The sequence below is a fragment of the Canis aureus genome, chromosome 3, assembly GCF_053574225.1.
Source record: "Canis aureus isolate CA01 chromosome 3, VMU_Caureus_v.1.0, whole genome shotgun sequence".
NCBI lineage: Eukaryota > Metazoa > Chordata > Mammalia > Carnivora > Canidae > Canis > Canis aureus.
This window is the reverse complement of record NC_135613.1, coordinates 83,706,842-83,722,048: the sequence shown is the minus strand read 5'-3', so window position 1 is coordinate 83,722,048 and position 15,207 is coordinate 83,706,842. Positions and strand designations below refer to the sequence as shown.

General features: G+C 35.1%; 1 protein-coding gene across 6 annotated transcripts in view; it reads left to right on the top strand.

Moving 5' to 3' along the window:
• The window catches only part of ARHGAP32 (Rho GTPase activating protein 32), a 291,479-nt gene that overhangs the window by 93,062 nt on the left and 183,210 nt on the right, over positions 1-15,207 (top strand). For 2 of the 6 annotated variants that reach the window (XM_077894161.1, XM_077894160.1), the window contains exon 1: positions 4,393-4,523. The exons of the other annotated variants lie outside the window; for them this stretch is intronic. In XM_077894161.1, coding sequence (XP_077750287.1) covers positions 4,408-4,523 — 116 coding nt within the window. In that variant the 5' untranslated portion in view covers positions 4,393-4,407. Of the gene's footprint in view, positions 1-4,392; positions 4,524-15,207 lie in introns of those variants that run through there. 6 annotated transcript variants of the gene reach the window in all.

Sequence of the window (15,207 nt, the reverse complement as noted above, 5' to 3'; positions counted from 1 at the left end):
ATTGCTAAGTGATAAAACTAAAGAAAGCCAAGTATTTAAGATGAAATATCTTCTCAGTTTTTGTACAATTACAACAATAAAAGCATTCCATGGTGTCAGTGATGATGAACATGATGTCTGTCCTTTAGAGAGGATCTTATCTTTACTGCGCAATATGATGGTTTCATTACATGCATTATTTCTTATCCACACATTAACTTTACAAGGTTATTATTATTCCTCTTTTAGAGATTACCAAACTGAGACTCACTTTAAGTTACTTACCTCAAGCTGCACTATCTATAAATGACATAGTTGAAATTTGAACCAATGTCTGATTTCAAAATATTCCCATTTCTATGGAAATTTTTTTCCAGTTTCATAAGACAGCTTTATGGAATACAATATATTTTTTTAAATACATACATTATTGTGATAGAAGTGATGTATTATTAAGATATCCCTTTTTTGAAGTTTAGCATTTTTGAAGAGTTGTTCAGAGTTAGATCCCTCTTGAAATATATATTTCTAAAGAGGCAAAATCTATTCTAACATGATAGGTTCCATTTTCTAGTCAAACAGATTTTTCTGTTATTTTTAAAGCGACCTATAGAGGGGCATGTTAAATTGTGTACTGTAGATATTTTAATGAAATTTATTCATAAATAAACAAATATATTTATTTAACTTAAATAAATTTTAACAAAATAAAGTATACATAATTGTTTGCCCTTTCGATAGATTTGTAAACTCATCTAGATGTCTGTGTATGATGATTCAGAACACAAGAGTATTGTATAGTAAGAAAATAGTTATTCTTTTGAAGTTAGTTATTGCAGTGTAACATACCTACAAACCACCTACAACTGGTTAGAAAAACAATTGAAAAAATTTAAAGATATTATTTATTACTTATTTAGAGAGAGAGTGCACAAGTAGGGGGAGGGGCCGAGGCTGAGGGCAAGAGAGGATCTCAAGTAGACCCCGCTCTGATCATGGAGTCCGGCTTGGGGCTTGATCCCATGACTCTGAGATCCTGAGATCATGAACTGAGCTGATATCGAGTTGGCTGTTCAACTGACTGAGCCAACCAGGCCACTTGGTTAGGAAAACAAGTTAAAGATACAAGTAATCTGGAATTTAGAATGAATATATAGTATAAAAATGATTAATGATGGATGACATTTGTACATTATATTTTGTGCTTTTTACATTGGAAGAAAGTCTTCAGTTGCAAATATTTTAGGAGGATTCATGCTTAACTTTTCTTTCTAATAGTTATACACATGCACACACACATACATTAATTACACCTAGACATGTTACTCACATTGAGAATACACAATTTTTGGTATATCTGTGTTTAGAATCATAATTGTGAAGCATTCTGTGGATAAAGCTTGTTGCCTAGTTCAGGAGATCTTGATTGACCTTTTGGCTATGTGCCACGGGCTGTTTTGAACAGAATTGATAAAACAATTCTAAGTTAAAATGTTGGTAAAGGAGCATGAAATGGGAGTATCAGGACCCGGGTTCTCGGTTCCTGCCCTGCTGCTGTTTTGTTTTGTGATCACTTATGTGTACCTTTTTTTTGTAGTCAACCCAGATGTGTGGGGGATGCTGTATAGAAATGAATGCAGGTCGCCAGCATACAACAGAATTAAGAGATCAGAGCAGGCCAAGCTAATGAGCTAATGTAGTTGAAATTGAAAGCCACGTATTTTCTCCATAGAAATACTTCATATGGTGGTTAGATTTTTAGGCAGATTTTTAAAAAGTATTTTAAATGCAGACTTATAAACTGAGTAACCCTGACAGATTATTATGCTAAACTTCAATTTCTTCACCTGTAATGTGAGGATTAAAATAGCTCCTACCTGTGAGGATTACCTAATTAATTAGAATTATTTTGTAAGGCCCGTGGCACAATGCTTGGCACAGAAAGTAAGTGTATATTTGCTGTTGTTATTACTACTTTACTGCTGCTAGAAAAATAAGCTACCTTAAAAACATTTTTCTTGAAAAAAAGAAAACATTCTAATTTCAGATTCTTAAACTCTTGCTAAAATTCCTTTTCCTCTTGCTGCGGTGGGCTTAGAAACTCCCCCTTCCCTTTGTCTTTCTTATCGCTTGGTCAGTAGAAGATAAAGAACCAACTGGTTGTAAACTGTCCATGATGAGGCCTGTGGTTTAGGTCAGAGACTTGTGCCCCCACAAAAGTTGGTTGGGGACGTGAAGCCTGATCAGGTTTTAAAGCAGTCAAGGAAAGGAGTGAAAGCAATTGTGGTCTTCAGGGATATGGAGCTTTTGGCAACCCCAGTGATCGACTCCGCTTTGTTCCTTACATGCCCTCTGCCATTCACTACCTTATGTTTCTCCTGCATTTTCACTAGCTATTGAAGAAGGGAACAGAAAATAGGTTGATTTTGAAGCTGAAACCTTTTTTTTTGAACTGATAGCAGAGTCAAAACTGTGAGAGCTGTGGAAGGTCTTCCTTGGTGCATAGGTCAGGTTGGTGGGATGGAAGGCTGTCACCGCAGTGGGGTGGGCGGGGAGGTATGGTTCTGCAGTGATCCTAGGACTAGAAACGAAGATGTCCTGGGTGAGCTTGTGTTGATTAGACCGTCCTAGCGTTCTCTGTAAAACTACTGCTTACAGTTCACATTTTCAGGTTTGAAAGGGCTTGAGAAAGTGAGGCAAATCAATGACAGTAATGAAGGAGCAAAAGAAAGAATTAAAAGGAAAGGTGAATTGGACTCATGAAACACATTAAAGGAGTTAGATTTGTTTAGAAGAAAAAAGCAGACCTAAATACTGTTATTTTAACATTTAAAAATCTGATTCTTTGCTGAGGGATATAAAAGACTGTTAAAGTTAGTTATTATTCTTGCAAGGGTGATATACGCACGATACAGTGAAAACCTGTCTCCCTCTCGTTCCGTGTTTTCCCCCTGGAGACAGCAGCTCTCACTGGTACTGTCCTGTGCATCTTCTGTGCATGTAGTCCTGTGTGTTTCTCCTTCCTCTTCTTTGAAAATGTGTTTGGGAACATGTCATCTATACTGTTGTCCACATTTGCCTCTTTTTTCTTTGCCTTGATACTGTGCCTTAGTCTTGACCAGTAGGGCTGCCTTGAGTTTCTCTACCCAAATGTATTGCATTCCGTTCTGTGGAGATTCCGTAATTTGATTATCCAGTTTTCCATTAATGAGCAAGTTAGGTGGTTTTTGCTATTCTGTTGTTATAAAGTTTACTGCTGTGAATATTTGTTTCTTTGTTATTTCCACCTGTGAAAATAAAGTAATTTCCCAGGGCAGCCCGGGTGGCTCAGCCGCCTTTGGCCCAGGGCGTGATCCTGGAGACCCAGGATCGAGTCCCACGTCGGGCTCCCTGCATGGAGCCTGCTCCTCCCTCTGCCTGTGTCTCTGCCTCTCTGTCTCTCCATGTCTCTGATGAATAAAAATAAATAAATAAATAAATAAGAAACAGTAATTTCCTAGAAAGGGAATTGCTGGGCCAAAAGATGAGTATCTGACGTATCAGTGGTTGGTACCAACGTGGTTATTTTCTGAATAACAGTTGTGTTATTGTCAGTGTTACAGATGCTGTAGTCTTCACTCCTTTCCCAGCAAGTCATTTTATTGCTGCCATGGGCGTCTGCAGTTTAAATGGTGTGTTAAAAATGTTGCATGCTTTTATTTGGTGTAATTGTCAATGTCTTTTAACTTCTGGTATTTATTTATTTATTTTTCTTTAAAAGGCCATGGACAAGCCTGGCTGTTATGTCCCATTTTAGATGCCTGAGCAAGGTGTATCTGGCAGTTATTACTGCGGGGAAGGAAAGATGGGTGTAATATGAGAAGGCATGAAGTTGGGCAGGTCCCTGCTGCATGCTTGTCATGTCTCTGAGTTGCGATCCTCCTTAACTGTGAGGTCTGTAACTGTGCCTCTCTTTGTGGTTGGCCCAGGAGACTTCTACATCATAGTGTTATCTTTCTGGTTTTCGGTTTACCTTTCATAATTCATTTTGAAATAGCAAAATAAGAAAAGCTTGTACTTTGAAACTGTTTTTAACTTGTTAACTGGAAACCCGCGTGGAGAAAAATAGTTATTAGATCAATAATTAGTGAAAACTCACCTTCATTTGGGTTCTGCGTTGGATTATGTAGGTCACAGAGCCTGAGGCGGTGGGAGGGGCCTCGGTGTCACAGGTGTGGAGCCGTCGGATGCAGTGAGTGTGCTCTATGTGATTTCCTGTCTTTACCCCAACTGTAATTAGAATAGTACGTAATAGACTGTGGCCCGGCGTGATCACATATCACTGTGCATCAGCCACACACCTGGGTGTACATAAACAGAGCCGAACAACTTGAACATTGATGGTGTTCTTTATTTCATGCCTTGAGGATTAAATTTTTTGAATACAAGATGGAGACTGAAAGTGAGAGTAGCACTTCGGGAGATGATAGTGTCTTTTGGTTGGATTCTGAAGTTATAACCGAGATGACTGGCAGTGAAGAGGGAGAGAGGGAAGATGACTTCAGGTAATTATGGAATTCACCCTTCTCTCTCTCTCACTTTTGTTCCTCTGTCCACTCTCTCCACCCCTGCACCCGTTTCTGATCCTTCCAGTTTTAATCTCTTCTCTGGTGAGACTATCTTTTTTTTTCTCTGGGGAACGTTTTGGAGCTGAAAAGAACAGGTTTCTAGTTGCACGTAGCGCTCTTCATTCCACAACATGCCCTGAGCTTATAAAATGCATTTTAAATGACTTGTTAGAACACCAGGAAGAGAAGGTGTTAGACAGGTTTTGTAGTAGCATTTCAGGAATTTCAAGTAGAGACTCATAATGAATGAAGTACCACTCCTTCCTGTATCTGATTTGTACCCAATAGATTTGATCTGAATTTGAATATAATAGGTTTTTCTTCCTCTTTTTTGGAATGTTTATATGTATCTGTGCCCAGGTGCATGGATACTTCTGTTGCTTTGTTCATGTGTATGAAACATTTTGACCATAAGTACAAATTAATTATTTCATGGCTTTGATCCCTACTCTTGTCCCTGACCTTATGTCTTACTCCCCTTCCCCTCTTGGGAATCTTTCTTGGTTTTGAATTTCTAGTTGTAACTTCATAACTTCTTTTAGGGAATGCCTCCTAATTAAGCAGATCTTGAAGTTTGGTGGCATGGGTGAAGAAACAGGTCTTTGTGAGTGCCATTGGTTTATTCTGTTTTAAACTTTAGAAGGCTTTTTTTTTTTTTTTTTTTCCAAACAGGTTAGCAAATTCATTCTTTTGGAGTTATTAAATCATGAAGAAGTTTGTTCTCTATATTATCACTGCCACCCACGTGAGCAATTAAACATCTTTTATAATTTTACCTGTGAGTGCTTGGGTAGGTGAACATACCATAATTTATATCAGATCTTGTCTTTATGTTTAATGTTCGAAAAGAGTCTCTCTCAAGTTAAAGAATTTCTTTATCCACAGATTTGATTTTTAATATCTAGGATAGGGGAGCCTGGGTGGCTCAGTCTGTTGACTGTCCAGTTCTTGGTTTCAGATCAGCTTATGATCTCGGGGTTCTGAGACTGAGCCCCATGTTGGTTTGTGTGCACAGGGCAGAGTCAGCTTGAGATTCTCTCAGCCTCCCTCTGCCCCTCCTCCTGCTGCCTCACACACTCTCTCTCATAAATAAAATCTTAAAAAAACTAAAGGATAAATGGCAGAAAGGATTAAATATAAGGAAGTCTTGATAGCTCACATTAAATTTCCCACTCAGTGTTTAAAATGAATAAGTGTGTTTTAAATTTTGTAGAAAAGTTTAATGTTCAAAGTATGAAAATGGACTATTAGCATATGAAGTTCTTTTTTTGTATCAACTTTATCATTCTTCCCATGATTTTATATGGCCTTTCCTATGTGAGTAAGCTACTTCTCTACCAAAATATGCTTTTTTATGTTCCATAAATTCTTTATAATATGGTCAGTGTCTCATGGACAGAAAAAAATAAAGCATGTATTTTGTTGGTATTAAAACTGTTTAACTTGGTATTAAAATTATAAAAGTTATTTTGGGGTATTAGTCAAAGGAAGAAATAATCCAGACTTTGTTGTTGTAATAGATTTGGTACTGTCATCCTTGATTTACTTGTTAGGCAACAGGAGCCTGTCTGGGTTTTTCTTCTGACTGTTAAATTTGAAAGCAAATCTTTCTTTTTTCTTCAAGACTATGTGATAGCATTTTCATCCTGAGAAACTGAACTCTAGTGTTTGCATTGTTTTAGGAAACCATGACACACCACAGGGCATTGATCCTTTTTATAATATTTCATATCTGAATATCATCATTGCTCTCCCACACCAAATATGCCTTTGAGATTTGATCTTTCTTTGTCAGTGCAACAAAGAGATCTGGGTAAGGCCATATTTCATGTAGTGTTTCTCCCCTATTCAGCGGTAAGACATGAGGAAATGTGGCAGCAGAGTGCTTTTATGACATTCGAAGCGGCGTTCCAGCTAAAATGCCTAACAGAAAAATGTGTGTGTGGGTGTCGAAGGTGAAGGGTTGTGGTAGGACAGTTGCAGCTGTAACCTTGGGAGAACTAAATAGTAGACTCAGTGTTTCACATGGGAAGTGTTTTAATAAAAGCAATTTAGTAATTAAGAAAATATACGGAAAACTCTTCATGTGTTTCTTTAAAATCTGTGCTAATACACATTAAACTGTGTTATTGTTTACATTCTAGTTAATTTTCATTTGCACACAATAGCATTGTGTCATTTGTGACACCGTGACTGAGAAAATCATACCCTACCTACCTACGATGTAGGTTTGTGGTGCTTCTAGCTATCATCTGCCTCAGGAAGAAGTACTCACAGAGGGGCATTCATATTTGTCCATTAGCTTTTGGAATAACATTTATTTTTATTGGCTGGAGGAAAGGATACTTTTTCTTACATTCTAGCACTGTGGGAAGTTGCCCAATCTCCTTCATCGCAGTAGTTCAAACTTGTCTACCACTGACTCACAAATCTCTCATTTTCTGAGTTCTCATTTGTAGAGTAAAGCTATTACCTACCCATTATCACTGTTAAAATAGTTCTTTGACTAGAACATTTAGAGATTGCCATAATCCTTAGAGTAGAAGAGTCCTTAAGAATCATTAGAAGAGCCCTTCCGTCAGGAGGAATATGGTACAGAAGAGGAAAAGGAGAGGTGCTTTAAATATTTTAAGAAAGAAAAATTTAATTTTGGAGTTGTTATATGCAGCGTATTAAGCCAAATATGTTATGTGCAGTTTGTCACTTATCTGTCAATCCTATAAAGTTGGTAGTATTTTTCCCATTTTCCAGATGAGGAAATTGTCACTCAGGCACACATAGACCACGTTGTAAGTATATGGTAAAGCAAAATTTTGAACCGAGGTGTAAATGAATTTGAAAGTGAAAGACTAGTGAAATATGTAACTGTTAAATCTTAGTTCTGAAATTCCTTTCTTAGGAAGGGATTTTGAGTAATGGTGATATATATACAACAAACATAAAAGTGAACTAGCACATACAATAATGTGATCTTTTAGACACCTAACAGTTATTACTAACTCGCAATCATGAAAGGTATTGGTTCTTTGGCATTTTAAGGTTAGAAATGTTTATTATATAATCTAGTTAATCTTTTCTAATATTATATTATATTAGACAGATACATAGCCTGGCAAATATGACATATTGTTTGAAACACAGAGATGATACAGTGCATAGTTGAACCACATCTTTAGAACTGTGCACGTTTAATTAATTAACTAATTAATTATTTTAGAGCATGAGCAGAGAATGGGGCAGAAGGAGAGAGAGAGAATCTCAAGCAGAGTCTGCAATGAGTGCAGAACCCGAAGTCGTATTCCTTCCCATGACCCCAGAAATCATGACCTGAGTCAAAACTAAGAGTCTGTTGCTCAACTGGCTGAGCCACCCAGGTGCCCCATAGAATCATGTGCTTTTAAAATCAATCTGTAGATGCCTTTACTTATATCTCCATCATAATAACATGATCTTAAGTGAGAAGAAACCTTCTAACTTTAATTAAACTAGATAACTTAGTGAGCATATATTAATTTTTTACAATGTCTTTATTGTTATATAGCAACATAAGCTTAATAATAGTTCATGTACTTGATTGGTTGGTTGGTTGTTTTATTAATTTTCTGCCTTATTTGAAATGATACTGTGAGAAGATACTGCAGCAGCCTAAATAAGTAACCAATGGCTTGGAATATGGGATTATATTTCTTCTAGGTTCTTGCTTTTCTTGTAGATCTTATAATGCTTTATTTTGATTGGCTGAACTACTGTGGAAGCCTGTAAAGCTGTTTCATGACTCCCTGCTTTTAATAACATGACTGTTCTTTTGTTGTCTTCGTGAATTATTGATTTTGGGATTCCTCAGTGAGGGTTTTTTTTTTTTTTTAATTGTTAAAGTGTAGGCTTCATGCCCTGTGTGGAGCCCAAGAGAGAGCTTGAACTCACAACCCTGAGATCAAGACCTGAGCTGAGATCAAGATTTGAATGCTTAACTGAGCCACCCAAGCACCCCTCCACCATCCCAGTCAGTTTTTATGAGCCTGGAAAGGTAGACAGGTAGCATTAACAATTAACCAATGACATATATACCAGTATCACAACCCAAGTCTATTTTATAGTCTGTGACTTTTTATAGGCATCTCAGCCTTAATAATCTGTTATGTATAATACCAAAAAAGATGTGTATGGTGCAAACAAAGATGATATTCTGTAACATTGGATTTATTATCTAGAATACAGGTTAGGTCTTAAAATATTCTTTCAACATAAAATATAATTTTCACTGAACACACTTTTATCGGTGTCACAAAGATAATAAATTTAATTGGGATCAGCAAAGTCTGATGTGAACATCACTTAATCTCAGAAAATTTTATGCGGTATTGAAGTGTAGCCTTTAGGCTGTCTTTATAATCTGTGAAATAAATCTGTCTTACCTATGAGGCATGCTGGTACAAGGCTTTCTTGGTATTTCAGTAATTAAACTCTTTGGGATGGAATCCAAGGTGAATGTTTCTCATATCTATCTGTGAGTTTTTTGATGTTCATGAAGGGCCTTAGAGAACAGTATAATACTATATGAAAGTTCCTGACCATTAGGTTGTTTATTTAAACATTTGAAAACCAGTTTTTCCATAACCTTTGTATTTAACTTAAATTTAAATTAAACTCCCTTAAACAGTCATTTCTATGTTCATACGTAGTAAATGAAAATTCCTGAAACCTATAAAGCTCTGTTTATAAATGTAAGATAGTCCCTTTAAAAAGAAAATCAAGTGACAGCCTAGCAAGATTAAAATCAGAACAAGCAAAACCATTCTAGATATTTAATTTTAGAACATCTGATATACTTTTATATACTGTTAATGATTAGCTTCCCTTTCCATGCTTACGTTGAGATATGTATTTTATTATTTGAAAATCAAAGAATTTCTTCCACTCAGATGTGAAGTTCTCTTTTCTTTTCTCCTTCCTCTTAAGATGAGATCTTCAGAATACTTTTCCTTCTCTTTTTTCCTCAGTCCTCTTTGGATACTCGTAAATTTGCCATGCTCCTACCCCACCAGAAAGCCTCGGTTTTTACTAAGATGTTTTAATTTTTTCTATCATTCATTCAGATTTAGTGATGTATCATTGCTTAGTCCTTACTGTTGTTTCCTTTTTATCATCTTCCATCTTAACGTGTCTCTTCTGGTTCATTTGTTTCCTGGTAGATATTTTCTTGAGTACTTTGTTGACATAAGTTCTGTGAGCAATATAATCTGATTTCTCACATATGCTCATGCCATCTTTTCCCTTTTTCTTCCATAGGCAACTTGTACTTTCTGTCTGAATGCTTATAACATTTTCTTTTTATCCTTAGTTTACATGTATTTTATCATCAGTTCTTCAGCTTGGAGCTCGGTGACTTTCAATCCCTAGATTCAGGTCTTCATGTTAGGACAGATTTTTTTTTATCGTTACCTATTATTTATTTAATTGTTGCCTCTCTTCTGTCTGCAGTAATTGTCTCCTTGTGGAACCTATTTATTGCATATCAGGTCTCCTTAATCTGTCCTTTTCTCATGATATGTTTCTCTTTACATTTTTATTTTCTGATTTGATGTATTTCTTATACTTGTTCTTTAGGCCACTAGTAAACTATTCTTTAGTCTTCCAAATTCAGTCTAAGTAGGGAAATAATTTTTAAGTGTTCTTTTTCATATTTAGATATGGCATATACACTGGTACATGTAAATAATACATTTCTGTTACCGTGTTCTTCAGCTTTGTGACTTCATTCAGTGTACATGTACTATTTGTTCTGACTGAACAGAATTTGTGCTTTGAACTATTAAGCTAGAGATCTGTCCTTCTTTGCCTCCTTCCCTTAACTGTTCTCATTAGTAGTCCCATGATGCATATAGCTTCTTGTAGGTGCAAATACCCACATTAGGAGCCCTAGTCCTTCTAATTGATGGTTAAATTTCTTTACAGAGTAATTTTCCAGTTTTTATTAATTCCTTGGGGGCAAATACCTCTTTTGTTGTGGAGAGAAGTGGGAGTATAGCTTCCTTCAGCCTCTGTTTTTCTCCTCTGGCTTACCAGTCAGTATGATCCCACTTGCTTATTGTCCCTCCAGGAGTTTATCGAGATCTCTGGCCTATTGATTTCACCCATATCATTCTTTTAAGGATTTATTTTCTTTTACTTAGTTTTCAGAGATTTTTCAGAGACTTAGAGATCTCTTTCTTAACGTATATGCAGTCTTGGATTGGAAGTCTACTAGTACTTTGTCCCAGGGCTTTTGAGAGGAAACTTCTGAAGAGAGCATTCAGTGAGACAGAATCTTGGTGTCTGTAACCCAGTCTCGTGTGTCTCTGGAGATGTAAATAGCTTGTTTCAGTGTCTTCTTCAGGATGTCAAGTGGAAACTTCTGAGAGCAAACAGTCTGCCAAATCTGGAGTGACTGAGATGTGTTAATGGTGCTTCAATTTTCCTATCTGCAAAACAGCGCTAATAATAGTGTATCAGATAGTAACTACTTAGAAGATGTAATAGACAAAAAGGTGCCAATTTTAAGAACAACAAAAATAAAATACCCAGAAATAAGCTTAATAAGGAACTAAGACATATTTGAAGAAAATAGCAAGCATTAGTGAAGGACATAAAAGAAATTTGGAAGAAATGAAAAGATACTACACCTTGTTCATAACTGGGAATATTTAACATCATCCAGATGTCAGTTTATTATAAATTCATGTGATAATAAGAATGCTTTTTAAAAACCTAGACAATTAAATAACTTTGCTAAGGAACTTTGGGAAGATGAAAAGAAGCAAGGACTAATGAACCAGATATTATACTATGAAGTCTAAGTAATTAAAACCTTGTAGTGCTAATGCCTGAATAGAAGGCATAATGTGATAGAATGGAAAGTCTAAAATATACTCAAAAACACGGAAGATCCAGGTATGCTGAAGATGGCTTCTCAAATACCAATAGGGGTAATGTGTGCTATTCAGTAAGTATTTTGGGGAAAACTCAATATGTATCAGTGGAAAATAGAAAAAATAGAAAAAATTGAAGGCCTACCTCATAGCAAGGATAAATTCCAAAATGATCAAAGATATAAGTGTATTAAATGAAATCATAAAAATTTTAAAAGAACACATGGGAAAATTAAAAAAATAATTGGGGGTTGAGAAGACTTTTAGAACTGTAATTTAAAACACAAAACCCATAAGGGAAAGAGTTATGAAATTCAGCTACATAAAATATAAAACATCTGCATTATAAAAATAAGCAAGGACAAATGACAACATGGGAAAATACTTGGAACCCATATTACAGATGAGGGACTAATTTCTTTAATACATAAAGAATTAAAAATCGATAAGAAAAGACTAACCCGGGACACCAGGGTGGCTCAGCAGTTGAGTGTCTGCCTTCTGCTCAGGGTGTGATCCTAGGATCTGGGGTCGAGTTCCATATCGGGCTCCCTGCAGGGGTCCTACTTCTCCCTCTGCCTGTGTCTCTGCCTCTCTCTGTCTCTCATGAATAAATAAGCAAAATCTTAAAAAAAAAGAAAAAAAAAAAGATATGCTTGAATGTAAGCAGTCCCTTAGGTAATACTTCTCAGGCAGTGTGTCACTTGAATTTCTCTGTGAAGTTTAACACAAGTATAATTTTTCATTAGCCACAAAGAAGATTCATACAAAGATAAAGTATGTGTCAGAGAGTTAAATACTTTTTAAATGAAGGAGATGGTAAGGCTGGTTCCCACAATATGTGGAAAGTGATTTTTTTCCTCCTTTTGCTTGAAAATATGCAGGTACAAATCTGACATTTTACAGAAAGCTCTTGTAAATAAAGCATTAGATTCTTTAGGTTTTATTGGTTAGTAAAACACTGTCTTTTCTGTTATATATGAAACTATAATTAATCATGTTAAGGGTAAAATTTGTCCGTAATTTAAAAAGCATGGGGGATCCCTGGGTGGCGCAGCAGTTTAGCGCCTGCCTTTGGCCCAGGGCGTGATCCTGGAGACCCGGGATCAAATCCCACGTTGGGCTCCCGGTGCATGGAGCCTGCTTCTCCCTCTGCCTGTGTCTCTGCCTCTCTCTCTCTCTGTGACTATCATAAATAAATAAAAATTAAAAAAAAAAAATAAAAAGCATGGAACAAAAGGATCAATTAAATAAATAGATATTAAGCTTTTATGGAGTTGATTCAGTGTTATATGACACAAAATGTATATAATATAATTTCCAAATATTTTACAATGTGTACTATTTAACCAATAAACTTTTTATTTATATAACTTGGATATAATAAAATCCACAAATCATGAATGTATAGCTTGAAGAGTTTATATAAATGTTTATATCCATGTAAACACAACCCAATCAAGATATAAATTACTTTAGCATGCCACAAAACACTTGCCCCTCCTAGTCAATACATGTCCCAAAGGTAACCCTTATTCTGGCTTCTGTCACAGTAGATTTGTTTTGCCTGCCCTTGGATTATATGTAAGTAAAATTAAAAATATGTACTCTTCCCCTCCAGCTTTATAGAGCTATAATTGTCATGTAATATTGTTTAAGATATTCAACATGAAGATTTGATACACTTATTTATTGAGATTAGCATATACTTTGGCCTGGCTTCTGTTTCTCAACATTTATGATCATTTCTTGCAAATTGCAGCAATAATTCTTTTTCACTTCTGTGTAGTTTTATATGGAAAATAGTACAAATTACATACCTATTGTATTTCTCTTTTTCTCCCTTTATTAAATATATATCAGTATATATAAATTATTTGATATTTGCATTGACCTTACTTTGCTGAATTATTTTATTCTAATTGCTGAACACATTGTGTCATCTTCAAATGATGAGAATCCCTTTTCCCTTTTAAATTTTATATTAATTAATTATTTTTAAGTAGCTCTGTCATGGAGCCCAAAGCAAGGCTTAAACTCCCAACCCTAAGATCAAGAATCGAGCTGACACTAAGTCAGATGCTTAACCACTTGAGCCACCCAAGAGCCCTTCCCTTCTAATTTTTATACCTTTTATTTATTTTTCTTGTTTAAAAAAAAAAAACAACTTAAGACATCAAGTAAAATGTTGTATAGAAGATATTCTTACCTTGTTCACGACCTATTTGACCTTGCTTGTCATTAGGAAAGCATCAGTATTTCACCATTAACTTTGAAGTTATCTCCGTGTGTTTTTATAACCTTCATGTAACTATCTATATTTAGAAAAATTGTGAATACGTATTGTACCTATTAAAATGAGATAATTTTTTTATTCCTTTAATTATATGGTCAGTTATAGCGATTGACTTTAGAATGTGAAAACAGTTTGGATTTTGGGCTAAAACTGTGTATATCCTTTTTGTAAATCAATGGGTTTGTTACTTCTTTGTTTAGAAGTTGTGTAACTATGTTAATGATTTTGATATACAATTTTCTTTTCTGTTAATGCCTTTAATGGCTTTGTTATGAAGACTGTCCTGGCCTCATGGAACAGGTTGAAAAGGGGTCTTCCTTTTATTTCTATACTCTGGAGGGTTATAATGTTGCTATTATTTATTCCTTGAATGTTTGAAAGAATTCCCCACTGAATCCATATGGACTTGGAGTTTTCGTATAGCCTCAGCTTCTTTAATAGCAAAGGACTATTGAAAAGTATTTGGTTTCTTTTTTCAGTTTTGTTAAGTTGTATTCTTCAGGGAATTTGTCCATTTCAATGAAATTCACAAATGTATTGGAATAAAGTTGTTTGTAATGTCCTCAGAATCTTTTTGTCTGTAGACTTTCTAGTGATAACTCTCTTTTCATTGTTTATATTTTGTGTTCTGTTTTTTTCTTGATGAACCTTGCTAGGTATTGTCCATTTTATTAATCTTTCAGAGTTGGTGTTTTATTTCACTTGTATTTTATTTAACAATTTTTTTCTTCTTTCTACTTTCCTGGAATAATTTGCTATTCTTTTTCTAGATTTTTGTAGTGGAGGCTTAGAACATTTGGTTTTGACTTATCTTATTTCCAATAACTGGCATTTAGAGGTCTGAAGTTTGCTCTGTTTTAGTTGTATCCCACAGATTTTAATATGTTATATTTTTATTATCATTCAGATAAAAATATTTTCTCATTTTCATTGTGATTTCATGTATTTGATTCATGAATTCAGAATTGTGTTTTGTAATTTCCATACATTTGGGAGATAATTGACTTTTAGTATGATTCGGTACTGGTTACAAAACACTTCATTTATGGTTTAAATTCTTTATATTTGCTGAGACCTGCTTCATTGTCTAGATTAAAGTCTCTTGGTAAATGTTTAATACGCTGTTGAAAAGAATATATATTCTGCAGTTGTTAGGTTTAGTGTTGTAGTTCAGGTTGAAAGGTGGGTTGTTCAGATCTCCTATATACTTATTTTTTGTCTGCTTATTCTATGAGTCACTGAGAAATATTTGTTAAAATCTGAAACTGTAACTGTGGATTTATTTACTTTTTAGTTCTTTTAAGTTTTGCTTTATGTATTGAGAAGCTAAGTTATTTATTGCATATAGATTTTGCTTATTATATCACGCTTACGTAACACTTTTATCATGAAATATTCCTCTTTAACTATTTTAATT